Here is a 14,679-nt window from a genome sequence, read left to right as displayed (position 1 = left end):
TATTTAGCTGAAGACATTGATTCCAATGCTTCAAATGTCTGGGTTTAAGACACAATTCAGCTACTTCAACAGCTAGCTTTTATTTGTATTCAGTAGTACTTAGAGAATTACATCAACAAACAATAATGGTAACATACAATGTATTTTGAATTAATATATTGCTTCTCTGCAGATTCTTCTGTGTTTGGTACCAAACAGAATTACATACGACGGAAACAGGGCTGAGAAGGAACCTGTTCATACTATGGCAGAGACCGGTAATTACAGACAAACTGTGTGCATGTGTCAGGCTAACATCAAAAGTCAACTATTTAGATTTACTAAGAAATCTACAAAGACTTTAGGCAGAAAACAGTTTCTCTCTGTCCAACCTTTTCCAGCGACTAACTCAAATTTGATTTTTTTTATATGCTTAAAGAGGTCTTTATTACATAGCTCTTGTGAAGAGGATTCATTCTTCACACCAGTCTACTGCCTAGAGCTTAGCCATTAAGCCACAGAAGAAAATTAGAAAGGAAAAAAGTTTATCTCCAATTATGTTATCAGCATTCTTGCACCTCATTTCTTGTGCTTCCAAGCAATAAATTATTAAAATGACCTTTTCTGTTGCAGATCTCTTTTCTTTTTTATCTACGAACCAATACTACAGCATACATTCTTCTATATTAATTCACTGTTCATCTGTATGCCACAACAGATTTCAATGCTTGTAGATCTACTGTACTTTTTCATTAATACAGTTTGAATTCTGCACCTAGTTAGCATGTTTCTCCCACAGTAAAGAAACTATAGTTCAGTGTCCATGGTCCATTCATAACGGTTTTAGTATGGCAACACTGTAAGGTTTGGCAACTAGTGTATTTTAATTCAGGAATTTACTAACACTACATCCTCCTTTTTGGAACTTGGATGCTAAAAGTACCAACTCTCCAAAAATGACTCTAAATGTTGTTTCCTAATTCCAAAGTCACTAATTTTAAGACCATAATCGTCCTGCTCTATCTCTGTCACACAATGAGCCTTAAGAAAACTTACAAAGCTCACTATAAGCAGAAATAATGGCTATTACAAATTGCAAGGGAACAGAAATCAGTTGATTACACAGAAAAAATAGCCACAGCTACCTTAAAGTTTTGTCATAGCATATATAGCTTAAAATTAATCAAACTGCACTGAGAAATTAGCAATATCTGAGTAAACCCTATAATCCACTTTAACTGATTCTCAGTAGCCCTCTGGATTTCCTCACACTAAACTCACTACTTGATATGTGAAAAATGAATAGCTTCAGAAAAGGTCAGCAGAAAATGCTTTTAGGGTTTCACGTGCTCGTTTACATGTCCTTTGTGTCTAGCAGTTTCTTAAAAATCTACAGGGAAAGCAGGGCTTAGAGTACTTTTACATATACTAGTATTAGACACCAAAACATTCCAGCAACATAACTGGATAACACTAAGGCTCAAATTACCTATTTTCTCTCCCCTTTACAAGCAGAGCAGGCACTTGGAGAACATTGACAGAAGAAAAAAAAGTGAAAAAAACCACAAAGGAAATACACAAAGATGAAAAAAGGAAATAAGAATAGTGAAATTTCAGCAATGTGCTCATGTCCCTGTACTTTGTTTTCTCTTGCAATAAAAAAACCAAGGATACTCACTGTCAAAAGAAAAGGAAAAAAAAAAGATTACGAAGAGAATGTTCTAGTTTACTGCTGCTTCTAAGAAATGCAGTGAAACCACGTCAGAGTACAGACACTTGGATTTGCTAATTTAAATATAGACACAGCTTACGATTAGAAATTCACTTTCATCCAAAATAAGGAACATCCACCATGTGCCTACCAAGTAAGCACCACATTTTTGCTGAATCATTAAAATATATTCACGTAGTTGGGCAATTGTACACACTACCAAAAAAACTATTTAGTCATTTGTTCAGCTGTCTTAGCTGTTTATTAAACTTCACAGGAACAGCTCAATCAAACAGATAAAGAGGATGAGTGGATGATACAAAACAACAGATATTTGGAATCCGTGGCCTGCTTGGAGTAACAAGTCAAAGAAATTGAGGGGTCAGGAATTCATTATAAAAAGTTCCGTTTAACTAAGCAGAATTCAAACAGCAGTAAGGTAAAACGCAAGGTAAAACAGTCCAAAATACATCTCAAATGAAAATGTATACAATTGAAACAGAGCAGCTAACAGTGGTAACAAATTAATAAACCCATTTCTAAACATTCTGAAAACAAAATCTCATTTAAAAAAATCTGTATCTCTAATAGTTGTATGTTTTGCAATAAAATCACCACTTTTCACAACTTTTCTCTCTAAGTGTAGTTCTACTAAGTACAATGCTTTCACAGCCAACTTTCAATTATGAGATGTCTCAGTAGAACATCAGTTTGGGATCTTAATGAAAGAAACCCAAAATGGTGAAGTGGATAACAATGGACCGGGAGCCAGCAAACCAGAGATCTGTTGCTCTTTGCTGGTGGCATGCTCAGCAACAGCGAGATACTGCATCTCACTATTGTCCTCCTTACATCCATTGTCTAGATAGTTTGTAAGTACTCTGATACTTTTCCTCATTACTACCACAGTTAGGCTTCAATGTTGTGTTTGGTTTTTTTTCTCTTTTCTTTTTTTCTTTTAAACATCTGTACTACAATAATCAGCGGTGTGCGCAGCATAAGTTCTCAAAACACAACTGGTGTCTCAGAACAGAAAATCCAGGGAATGAGACTAGTCTCCATCTCCCAAGAAACAACAACATTTATGGCAACTTAGACAATTGCTTAGAGGGGAAAAGCAGCTATTTTTAACTATTTTGCTTAGTGGCTGCGCTTGAGGGAGGCTCCCATTTCCTTTCTTCGTCTTATGTAGCAGCCATAACTACTATTTCCTTTTCCCTCAGCTGCTTTTACAAAATATCTGGGCTTGCAGCTTGCTACAATTCATGGTCTTCAGCACTGTCACAGGTTCAAAGCAAAAGCTGAATACTGCTTCCAAACCAACCTCTGCCCCGGAGGGCGGCAGGCAACTTTACCTTTGAATGCATCTATTTCTGTTCCACACAGAAATAGCAAGCCTGAATTAGGTAAGGCACTGAACATGAACCAGCAGGCCAGTCAGGGGATCCAGATTGAAGCTGCTGGTCTTTAATGCTGCTGGTGCTCCCACTAGTAAGTGCAAAGGGGATGCAGCTCTCACACAAACATATTTTGATTGTGCTGCTTAAGCACTGCTACTTGGTGTGATCATTTACACTTAAGACAATTTAACTCAAGCACAGGAATCTGTAGAGACAGACAGCACTGTACGATTTGTCAGCTCCTGATAACAAAAAGCAAGTATTTGATGGACCATTAGAGAGGAATTTAAGAGCTTCTCTCTAGGAGTATCATTGCTAAAGACATAGTTAACTCTGACTCTAGTTTAATTCCGTTAATTTTAAAGCTATGAGAGGCTTATTAGCACACGCTAAAACAAGTCTTCTGCACTCCTGAACAGAACTGGATAAATGCTACCACATGCCAGGTATGGGACAGGAGAGAGGAACTCTATCATTTTTCCTCAAACGGAGACATTTGAGATGAGGACAGTCTTTGTATTCACATTTGTATACATTTTGTGAATAAAAACCGGAAGGATAGGAAGGGCAGAGCAAGCAAAGGCTACAGCAGTTCTAAGCTAACTTCCAAAGCCTGATCTCATCAGTCCTGCACAATACAACTCTAAACACAAAGACGAGAATTCAAAATAATTTTAGCAGAACTACAAGACAAAGTATCCGCTATCACACTAATGACTAAATGCAGATCTCCAAGAGAGCATGATGATTTTCTTTTTGAACTGTCACACCCTCCCCCCAATACAGTAGTTGACAACACTGAGAATAATTTTGATTTTCTTCTACACATAGTGAAAAAATACATTATGAGCTTGTCTTTCAAAAGTCCTTGAACCCTCTAGTAAAATGCACTGTAGGAGAAGTAATTTGGAAATCTGTGGCATGGAACCTGTAGATTCCCTAAGGACTAGAATAGCCCTTCACACAATTTTACTCTAACTGCCCCCCTCCCCAAATCCTAACTAAAGCGTGGTATGATTCTTCCGAAAGCATTATTTAAATATATATCTGAAATCGCTTCCTTAATTACTCACTCAAGCTCATGCATGTTTAAAAGAAGTTTAGTAAATGAGCCACTTCTCATGGGCTATACTGAGCCAAGTTTACGTAGGCAATGACTGTCCTATACTGTCTCAAATCTCACCCCACTGCATTTCCCCCAGAACAAATGATACATTCACAGAAGATCTGTCATCTGTTGATCAAGATTCTCAGTGTTTGTGTTCTGCAAGACAATAAAATTAGAAAAATAAGAGAGCCGCACTTTTAGAAAGCATACCAGAAGAGTCGGGGAAGCTAAGCATTCCTTTAGGGAAGAATAAACTTCAGTCTTTTGCACTTCCTTTATGCATCCCAGTTGATCTGAGCACTTATCAAAGATCTCTTTTTAGTAACATGATACAACTCGTTCCTTTTCATTAAAGCAAAGAAATGCATAAAACAGTAATGTTCAAGTTTAAATAAAAATGTCTTTTACAATAAATGAAATAAGGGAATTGAGTGAAAATGAAGATGAGACAATACCCAGAAAGAAGCACACATGAAGAAGCACCTCCAAATTGGAGGATATAACATCCAAGGGGAAGAGAGGAGCAGGAAGGTCTGCAACAGCAAAAGTCTATTCTCTGCAAGAACTTGAAATTACCCCTTCTTCCACCAACTGAGGCAGAGATCCTGCAGAGAAAAATACTTTATAAAAACTGTCACAATTATGCACAAAACAGATGAATTAAGGCCAGACAGATAGTTACAATCAAGACTTTTTTTGGTTTTATATGACTGGTTTCATGTTTGGTTTTAATGCTCTGCTTTTAGGTAATTCTTGTTTTGCTAGTGAAAACAAAATTAGAATTGTGCTCATCCTCTGCTAAATACAACATTTAGAACAATTGACAAGGGAGAAGGAATGATGTCCACACAGCCAGATAAAATACGAAATTACAGTGGGAATTTACTGTACAAATATTCCGCAGCAACTTTGCATGTGCATGCTAACAACTTCTTTCCAAGAGTTACCTTACACTTATTGCAGGTTAGGAGCATGCACACAGGCAATCAAAGCAAAGCAGTTGGCAAACTATTTAGTTTCTATCTGAACTGATCCTGTTCCTTTACATCTCTTTGTTCATGAGTTCTTAACATTTATCCTCAAGCTGTCATGGTGCATCTCACTGCTTGTGCCTCCTGTGCTCCTCACATCACCAAGAAAACTTGAAAATACCTTTCCACACTTTCCTCAATAGCTCCACCATTTTTCACCTCAGCTGTCCTCCCCAGCTGCTTCTGGTAATGTCTACGTAGAAATCAAGCTGACAAATCCAACAAAACTAATTAAATTGGGCTCAGCTTGTGCTACATCACACTTTATCTTTGCATTTTGATATGCCTTAGAAGTAGACACATCCGCTTAAAAAAAAAAGGGGGGGGGAAAAGCACTCTTTTGTTGGCAACCTTGTTTGAAAAAGTCAAAACTTGCTCTACTACTCTTCAATTAAAGGAGGGAGATGAGTCTTTATAGCATTTCCTAATACTTTTTGCTATAAAAGTGTACTTCAAACTTCCTCCAACCTCAACTAGATAAGCTTTTGCTTCAATCAAATATAATTAACTGTACAGCACTTCATTAAACCATTTCTTTCAAAAAACGCCACTCACATGAAATGAGAAGAAACCAACATTCTGCTATCCAGATAGCGTGCTTTCAAGACAAGACGTTCAATTCTAGGAAGAGTATTGCTTGTGACTGAACTGAGCTCTTGACTTGCCTTCCCATGTGCCCACCACAGCACATTCTTTAGCTGCAAGGTCACTTTTAAGAAGGTGATCAGCCTTCCTTGTTTGGTACAGAATGAATGATGCTCTCTGCCTGTCTAGACGGAACCTGATGGAATGCAGTTACCTCTGCACCTCAGATTCCCACACATCACGGAAGTGAAGCAAGCCCCGGCGTTATCAATTAACAACTGAAACTAGCTGCTTTATGTAATTGCCACAAAAGAATTTGCTATCAGATTCCATCGCATACGTCATCCTCATTTGTTATTATATATTTCAGCTAAAAGTAATAACTCTTTGTATGTGGCATTCCTAGATTATTTTAAACCATTTAGTTGCAATTATATGTTGAAAGCACATGTCAGTAACATAAAGGTAAATTCATTACATGCTTATTCTAACCATCCTAAAAAGAATAATAAAACCAAGGGTGGAGAAGGGTGGGCAAATCTAGGAAAAGAATCAAGACATAAATACCTTGTCCTGTAATAACACTGGTAAACATCCAGCCAGGATGTCTAGTTTTATCTGGAGAAGCAAGGATATTGCAATAGACTTACTTCTCAGTGTTTCCCGATACTCTTATTAAAATGCCTGATGTCCAAAACCTGTGCGAAGTTCAAAGAACTAACTGTAAATTTGTACACATGAATAAAGTATTCACAACACTAGAATACTAAAAAGGCTGCTGGGATTACACCGGCATCTTGTACAATAAGCATTTGAAAATAGAATATAACTGTACTGAACTTCACTGTCCCAAAGTGATTCTTGTTTTAAGCTTATAGCATGAACACAAAAATATGTGGAAAAAAGCAACACTGAGAAGCTCATAACTGGCATCACTGCAGCACAGAAAGGGCAAATGACTTATTCAAATTTACACTTAAATACAGAACTTTCACATAAATTTTCATTTTCCCTTCAGTAATCAGATATAGAAGACAAGTTAGCTGATACAGTAAAGAATTCAGTATTTAGAATTATCTTGATTAACTTCAATTAGAAGTCTGGCTGAAGGCAGTTGATGTCTTTTGTTTGGTTTTTATTTTGCATTATATGCATGAACATATCGCAGGAAGATTAGAAGTGATATACAGCAGCGTTGTTAAATGTACATCAAATCCTGGTGTCTGAAAACTACGGATATAACTATATTTTAAGCTTTGAAGTTGGCAGAAAAGATAACCATATACAGACAAATACATGAAACCTGCAACCAAAGAGGAGTCGTATCGCTTCTTGTTAGTAGTAAAGCAACGTTAAAACACGGGTACTATTTGTAAAACTCCACAGCCATTCAGTCACTTAAATTAAGCATTCCTTGCACTGATTTTCACAAATATTTAACAGCAATTTTATGGAAGATTAATCCTAACAAATGCAAGGAGGTAAAGTCATAAAAAGGATTGAGATTCTATGTATATTCTCATTTCAGTTAGTACAACTGTGGATTATTCAGGTTCTTTGTATAAAAACATGCTCAGTAAAATTCTGCATTATTTCCCACATAAAAAGGTTTTTTTAGAAGTTAAAATTTTAGTTTCTTTATGCTCCCAGCAGTTCAAACAAAAACCTGTTGCTATTTTGATGGGTACTACTTATGCACAGTGCAGTTCAGACACAATTCTGGGGGTCATATTCTGAATTTACTGGCAACTCCAGGTGCTTCCTTACTCAGCTAGTGCAAGCTTCTTTCTGTAACAGCACATACAGAAGAACTAAGAGCGTAACACGCATTGCCCTGCATGCTACACACAGTTCACCATTCTTCCCAATTGGTTCCCCAATTTTAATGAGAATCCTAATTAACTGTGGAGCTTTTTGACTTTTTTGCCTATCTTCTACCCTCCTTACTGGATCGCCAGCTCTGCTCAAAGTTCTGTTTACACCATGTTAAAAGCCCATTATTTATTCCTCTACATACCTTAAATATGTTCTCAGCTCAGTTCTTTTGTTACTAAGCCTTCTCCCACCCTTCCAAAACCGGCAGAGAAAAAACCAAGTTGTCCATGATATCACTTTGACAGTATCTCCCTCCTTTTACAGACCTTCACTTGCTTCAAGATAAAGGACTTTGTTTTGATGGCTGCTTCAACATACATGACATCGGAATAGTTGCTTTCAACATTTAACTTTTCCATTCCTCAGCAGGACCCAATTCAACATCACTTTTACTGCATTCCCTCTTCGACGCCTCTAGATTTCCTCAGTGAAGTGACTTCTGCTCAAAATATGCTTGCCAGTCTCATATATTATGGCACTACTTATTACTCAAGCGTCTTAGGACCTCACTGCTTTTTTTTCCCTCCCTGCACATGGGAAAGGGAGAAGGAAATATTCTTGCATTCTCAAAGTGGAACCATGAAGCTGTTTGCATTACTATATTGTTATTGTATCACTAGTCTTTCTTATTTTACACACCTTCTCCCCATTTTTTAAATTAATTTACTACGCTCTATTTCACTGCTTCTTAAAATAAGGGAAGCTAAATTTGCTGACAGCTTCATTAATGGTACTACTTCTCTGACAGGAAACAATAAAAGTCTCTGTATTTGACATATAAGATATTTCTAAGTTTGTACTGAAAAATTCAGGAAAAAAATATTTACTAGATATTAAATTCTTAGCTAAAACAATGTTAAACAACTGTGGCCAAATAATTGTGTTCTGCTACAACAGCATTAACTACTACAGACTAAATTCAACTAAAATTTAATTAGGCCAGATTCATCTTAGCATGACTAAAAGAGAAATTATTTAACAGGTCCTGGTAGAATCTGGATGTAATTAATAAATGTAACGTTTACCAGTCACACAAAATAAGCTGTTTATAAGGACTTTTTGGAAATTAAGAACACCAAGCAAACGGCTAATTAGCTAATATTAAAATATTAGGGTTTAGCAGCGAAGCAGATTGGTATGCTTGAATTTTGGTAACATATGAGGATATATACACATACAGACACACACACCCCCATATATACGTGTATTACAAGTCATCTTCACTATATCTATGCAATACACACTAGAATTGAGGATTTACGTATGTTCTACACAAAAAAGTTTACAGGGAGATCCAAATACTGCTGCAGTGGGCACAAGAAATGATTTACCCTATTTTTTTCCATGTTTCCACCCTCCCTTTTTTTTTTTTTTTTTTTTTCCCTCTCCACTCATTTAGATTCACGGCGTCATTCATCCCAGCCTGCAAAGCAGAGTAAGAATAGCACAGAACGCTGGAACAAGTTCTTCCACTTCTCAGCCGAGTCCTACTCAAATACCAGCAGCAAGCCCTGCGAGACAGGAGTGTGCGCCCTGACCCAGCGCTGGTCTCCTCTTACAGCTGGCAGAGCCCAGGCCTGTGCGGCTATTTCAATCAAGGCAGCTGCTCCAACTACAGCTCCCTGGCCTGCGCCATTACAGCTAGAAATAAAGGAAAAGAACTTGAAACATGCAAACATAAGAAACCGACACCGTGGTGGCATCCGGACGAACTTCATTACAGGGTTCCTTTTATCCTTCTCTGATTGCAATTATTTTAATACAGAAAGATTGTTGTTGGGCTAAGTCCCTGCTTTGCATATATATGGCAGTGCCACAATCTAACTAAAAGGACAGATACTACAATTGTCCTACTACAATCTTAGTTTTCTTCAGCTTACTATATTGGCTCTACATATCATTCATATCTCGGACAGCTAAATATAATGACAATTTATATTTAAGAACTGGTGATCATAAAAAAACCCTGATCTTCAGCTAAAAAGGTCCCTTGTCTGCAAATAAATAGAGAAAAATAATTTCTAGGGTTTAGGTTTTAAACAAATAAAAGGACTGGCAAAGTTCACAGCATATCGCAAATACCTGCAGTGTACAGTATGTCCACACCAAGATTTTTGCAACTTAAAAGGTACAGGGACACAAAGCCTCCCAACTAAATCAGCTTTACTGACTTCTCTCTGAAGAACAGCACCAGAAGGAAGGATTAATTTTCAAGTAGGTTCAGCAACAAACTAACTCCAACAGAACCACTCCATCACTGACAAAAGCAAACATTTTTTTAGCAGCGGACAACTGCTAAATACAATCATTATTACAGAAAGTAGCTTGAACAGTAACACAACCCATTATTTTTCCTGATATGTGTTTGTCAAGTCTTAACAAATTTCAGAATAGCAAAGGATCGTGGATCAGCTTAAATTCTTAGAAAACCTAATGAAGGTTCTCATAATATGGATGGTCCAGTAGGTTTGTTCCAAGTATTTGTACCCATGCTCCTTTGGTTGCAGAAATAAAATGTTTTATTTTTAACAGAGACCAAGCCAAACTGAGTAAGTCTGATAAGGCAAAAGCAAGAGCAGTAGAGCATGTTTAGTCAGTCGTTCTTGTCACTGAACTACGTTAAAGCTTCTCACACCAGGTGAGCCTGACCTTTGTGACTTATACAGAGGGAAATGTACTTCACGCCAAGAATGATGAGCTTGGGAGATGACTGCCAACGCCCGATACTTTGATATTAATTAAGTGCTGCATTCTCTAATGTATAAATTAAGGAGCCCAATTAACATACATGACCTACGATTATACTTTCAGTTTTCTCAGTCACTCAAAAAAAAAAAAAAAAAGGCCTCCTACCCATATTTTCTTACACCCATCCTGCTTACAACTCAAAATAGAAAAAGTATATATAGTAGAAGAAGGAGCATAGATGTAGTATCAGCTTTTTGGCTAAACATAATAGTAATCGCTGCTGTGCACCACTGCTAGCATTACCTAGCCCACTTGCTGGTAACAGTCAGGACAGCAGCTCCGAGGTTCACTATACCAGTAGCTGTGTCGTTGGCTGCCATTTACTCCAACAGTACATGCCTTTCCATTACCCCTGCTTAACACACATAATAAAACTATTTTTCATGCACTTCACAGGTTCAAGCAAGTATAATACCTAACAAAAACATTCAAAGGGACCACAGGAAAAGCACAAGTTACAGTACCATTGAAAAAGATCATAAGGAAGTTTACTGTGTGGGCTATCTGAGCTAAAGCTACGTGTATACACAGTATAGTCAATTAAATCCAGTTTTGAAAGTGTGAAAAACAATGCATACCATAAGCTGCAACTTACTCATACACACTGTGAAGTCGTAAATGGATGACAGCCATTCAGCATAGTGATTTGGGCATTCTTTTGGAAGTTTAGTTTAAAAAATTGCCCACTACATTGTCTCAGAAACACAAGTTGTTCCACAAGCTGCAGCCTAGTTGCCTATAAACATGCCCTTTCTACCACACTTCTTACCCAACTCCCACCCCTCCCACGAAAGGGATCCCCAGTTCTCCCCCCAGATCTCCTAAGGCATGCCGAATGAACAGAAGACAAAATATCATGTTCTTAGTCAAGAACGGCGTACGCACCAACACACTTGCCAGCATCCCCACGCCAACTGGGCAGCCAGTTTTAAGCAAAGAGAATTACCTGAGAGCTCCCCTCTACCTTGGAATTGTCTCCTCTACTCAGCTCCTATTCTTCATAAAAACAGGAGCGAATTAATCTCTTGAGACTTTTAGCATCTTTCACATATGGTTGAAGTTGGCCAGCAGATTCATAAATTAATGGTGGAGATGGAAGGGTTTACAGATGGCAATGACAATCTTCCGTGTCCATAATACCTATTTTTCCCTCCCTCCCTCACAGAAATAAGAAACAAAAGAGAAAATACAAAGTACTGAGAGATGCAGAAGGTAGACACCTTTAGAGTTCAAAACAAAAAAAACCTGATTTGATGCAAACCCAAGAAGGCAATCAACAAAACTGACACACCTCAATGACTTGGAATAAAATGCCATCACCACCCAAAAACCTTGTGGTTTCCAAATCCATGAGACGGAGGGAAGGGGAGGAGGGTAAAGGCATTATCTAAATTACTAGGTCTCTCATTCATTCTCACAGAGGAGAACAACTGTTACCTACAACTACGATTGCTTTCTCTCCCCCAGCACAAAAACTTCATTCAACCACAGAACTGCAGGCACTCATTCTCCAGACAAGTCTGACAAATCAAGACACCATCTCTGTCTGGCTCTCTAATCCGCCTTGATTCTCATCCCACTGCAAACCAGATTGAATCCTTCATCCTTTCAAATCTCTCCCGTCCAGCCAGCCTTTCCTCCTGGTCCCACACCCAGACTGACCTCTTGTATCAGATTCCACTCCTGCTGCTCAGCCCAGCTCTCAGCTCTGCAAGCAACAGATCCCTCGAGTCAGGAGGGCACCATCAGAAATCAAAATTCTAGGAAGAGTGTAAGTTTTCAAAAACAGTTTTTTAAAATTGCAAAAATTTCATTTTAAAACACTGATAATCAACTCCAGCTTCCCGCTGCAAATTACTGTAGCCATGTCTGAGACACTAGGATTCAACATGTGAACTTACCAAGACTGATGTTCCCCAGCACTCGTGTATGCGCGTACTCCATACTGTATGTTCAGATGGATTACCACATATTAATTAAGGCACATCTTAAACAATCTTGAATTAGAATAGAAGGGGGGAAAAACCTATTACTGGTGCATTATGAAAAACATGTTAATTAAGCACTGTAACAGGACAGACTACGTAGACAGGCTGCGAAATCCATCTTCACTGGAGATTTTGAGATGTTAGACAAATATTGTTATCTGTACTTATGCAACCATACCACAGAGGAAACAGAAGCCACTTCCAGCCTTACACTTCTCTGAGCTTATGTTTCAGAGAAAGAAAAAAAAGAATAAAAAAGAAACAACATTTCAGTACTCAAATTGATTTTCTGTTTTGGAGAACAGTTCTTCTATCTCATTTATTTTTAAATTCAAATTCAAGCAGTGAGCAGTTCCGCTAAGTCCACAAGCTTAATAAAATTAATACTTAAAAACCACATGCAAGCTATGCACAGATTACTGTCCTACCCAACAAAACGTATCACCAAGACTGTTTTATTCAGGGCATAAACATTTTGTTCCGACTGAAACTTTACAAACTGCTTGCACGCAACCTGGCTGGGAAATTTAGATTCTGCTCAGAAAATGACAGCACACGTTCATGGCACAGCCAGACTGAGTCCAAACACAATACTGCTCCAGTAACAGTAAGCCATGCACTCTATTGTTAGGAATGAAACATTTCTGAAGAACCTAACATACCAACTTTCTCTTCCCTCTGGTGAGTAAGGCGGGGGAAGGTGCTACCTGTCAAGGAAACAATGCCACTTGCTATACAGACTACTGAGAAATACTTAACAGAATATAAAAAGGCATGGGGGACAACGATATAAATGTCAACAAATTATTTTTTAGAGAAGTTCGTTATACATGCTAGAGAGGTGTCATAAAAACAACCACCTTATACAAAGTTCACCATAAGAATAACTGTAAGAAATACAGTTATGCTTCCCTCTTTGTCCAGGGTGAAGCGAGGTTTGCCTTCCTTCATCAGAGAAGAACAGGCAGACAATTTAGCCAACCTTTTACACATGGTTCCTTTGAGGGTAAAACCATTCATACTGAAGTGAGGTATCTGTGTGATATCCCAGGGCTTGAAATTTGGGCTCCTCAGCCATCAGACGAGTGCAGCTTTCATTTCCTCACAGGCTATGCCTACACTGCACAGTGCAGTACCAAAGTACTGAAGTTTGCTTGGAAACTGGAAGCAGCTTGGCTGAAATATCACAGAGGGTCATACAGGCTGATTTACCTAATGGAAAAAAGGCACTTCTCAGCAGGGGGAATGGCTCTGTGCAGAATCCTGTGCTTTCACAGCTACACTATTTCTTTACACAACTAGACAGTTAATGAAGCCCTAGTCTGGCATACGGGCTGCACTTGTACATGTGGCTATCCATCAAGCATACCAGTCCTGCCCCTCAAGCAAACAGTCTGTTTCCATCTGCTAGGCTAATACTTCTGAGACAGCTCCCAAGTCAAATAGAAAAATGAATTTAATTTTTAGATTACCTCTGAATGAGCCATAAATAATGGGTACAGCGCTAGTAAAGAAGTAGAAATTGGGGTGCAGATAGGTTTAAAAAAAAAAATGTTTAGTATGAAAGATACATAGAGTCAGTTACTAATTCAAAACACTGAATGAGAAGAATTGAGTTGAATAGCCAAAGGAGGCCTTTCCTCATGTCACACAATTCATATTTCAAACAAATTATGCTGAGACACTAAAGTAACTTTCACTGGCAAAACAGAATTGGATAAAGATGCTTCAGCTCACTCATTGTAATTAATAATTAAAATTATCATTAAAAAAATATATTTCAATCTCTATCCAATTCCATTCACACTGAAAATTTTGCAGGCCTGTTGAACCACACAGATACAGACTTATGGAAAGACTCCCAAAGATAAAAGGATATTGTTTGCTTTAATTTTCACTTTATACTTTCCGCAAATAATTTACACATTAGACAATGGAATGCTGTCTACCCTGGATACGTATAAAGAAGGAAAAGTGGTTTAATATTGCATATCACAGAAGGTAAGCAAGTGAAACGAGGAGAGATTATATCTTTAATACCGGTTCTATATGAACACCCAAACAAAATTCTTTAGCAATATTGGGGAACAGCTCAAAGCTTCACCAACAACCTCTTCGGGCACAACCCTCACGATTAACGTGTCCAAATCTTCTAAAATGTAAGGACGTATAAATATGTCTCATAGTTCTAAAGAAAAGATTTAGAAAGAGGTATTTCAAGTTGTTTGTAAAATAAAGAACAAAGTGGCACAAA

At 37.9% G+C, this 14,679-nt stretch overlaps 1 protein-coding gene across 1 annotated transcript in view; it reads right to left on the bottom strand.

The window, feature by feature from the left end:
- Window positions 1-10,757, bottom strand: part of BMPR2 (bone morphogenetic protein receptor, type II (serine/threonine kinase)) — a 99,396-nt gene extending 88,639 nt beyond the window's left edge. The window contains exons 1-2 of the mRNA XM_009890241.1: window positions 10,681-10,757; window positions 9,181-9,330 (exon numbers count right to left, since the gene is read on the bottom strand). Coding sequence (XP_009888543.1) covers window positions 9,181-9,330; window positions 10,681-10,757 — 227 coding nt within the window. The remainder of the gene's footprint in view (window positions 1-9,180; window positions 9,331-10,680) is intronic.
- Window positions 10,758-14,679: the final 3,922 nt, after the last annotated feature.

This window comes from Charadrius vociferus, unplaced genomic scaffold (genome assembly GCF_000708025.1).
Source record: "Charadrius vociferus isolate BGI_N301 unplaced genomic scaffold, ASM70802v2 scaffold147, whole genome shotgun sequence".
Taxonomy (NCBI): domain Eukaryota; kingdom Metazoa; phylum Chordata; class Aves; order Charadriiformes; family Charadriidae; genus Charadrius; species Charadrius vociferus.
This window is presented reverse-complemented; position numbering and strand designations above follow the sequence as displayed.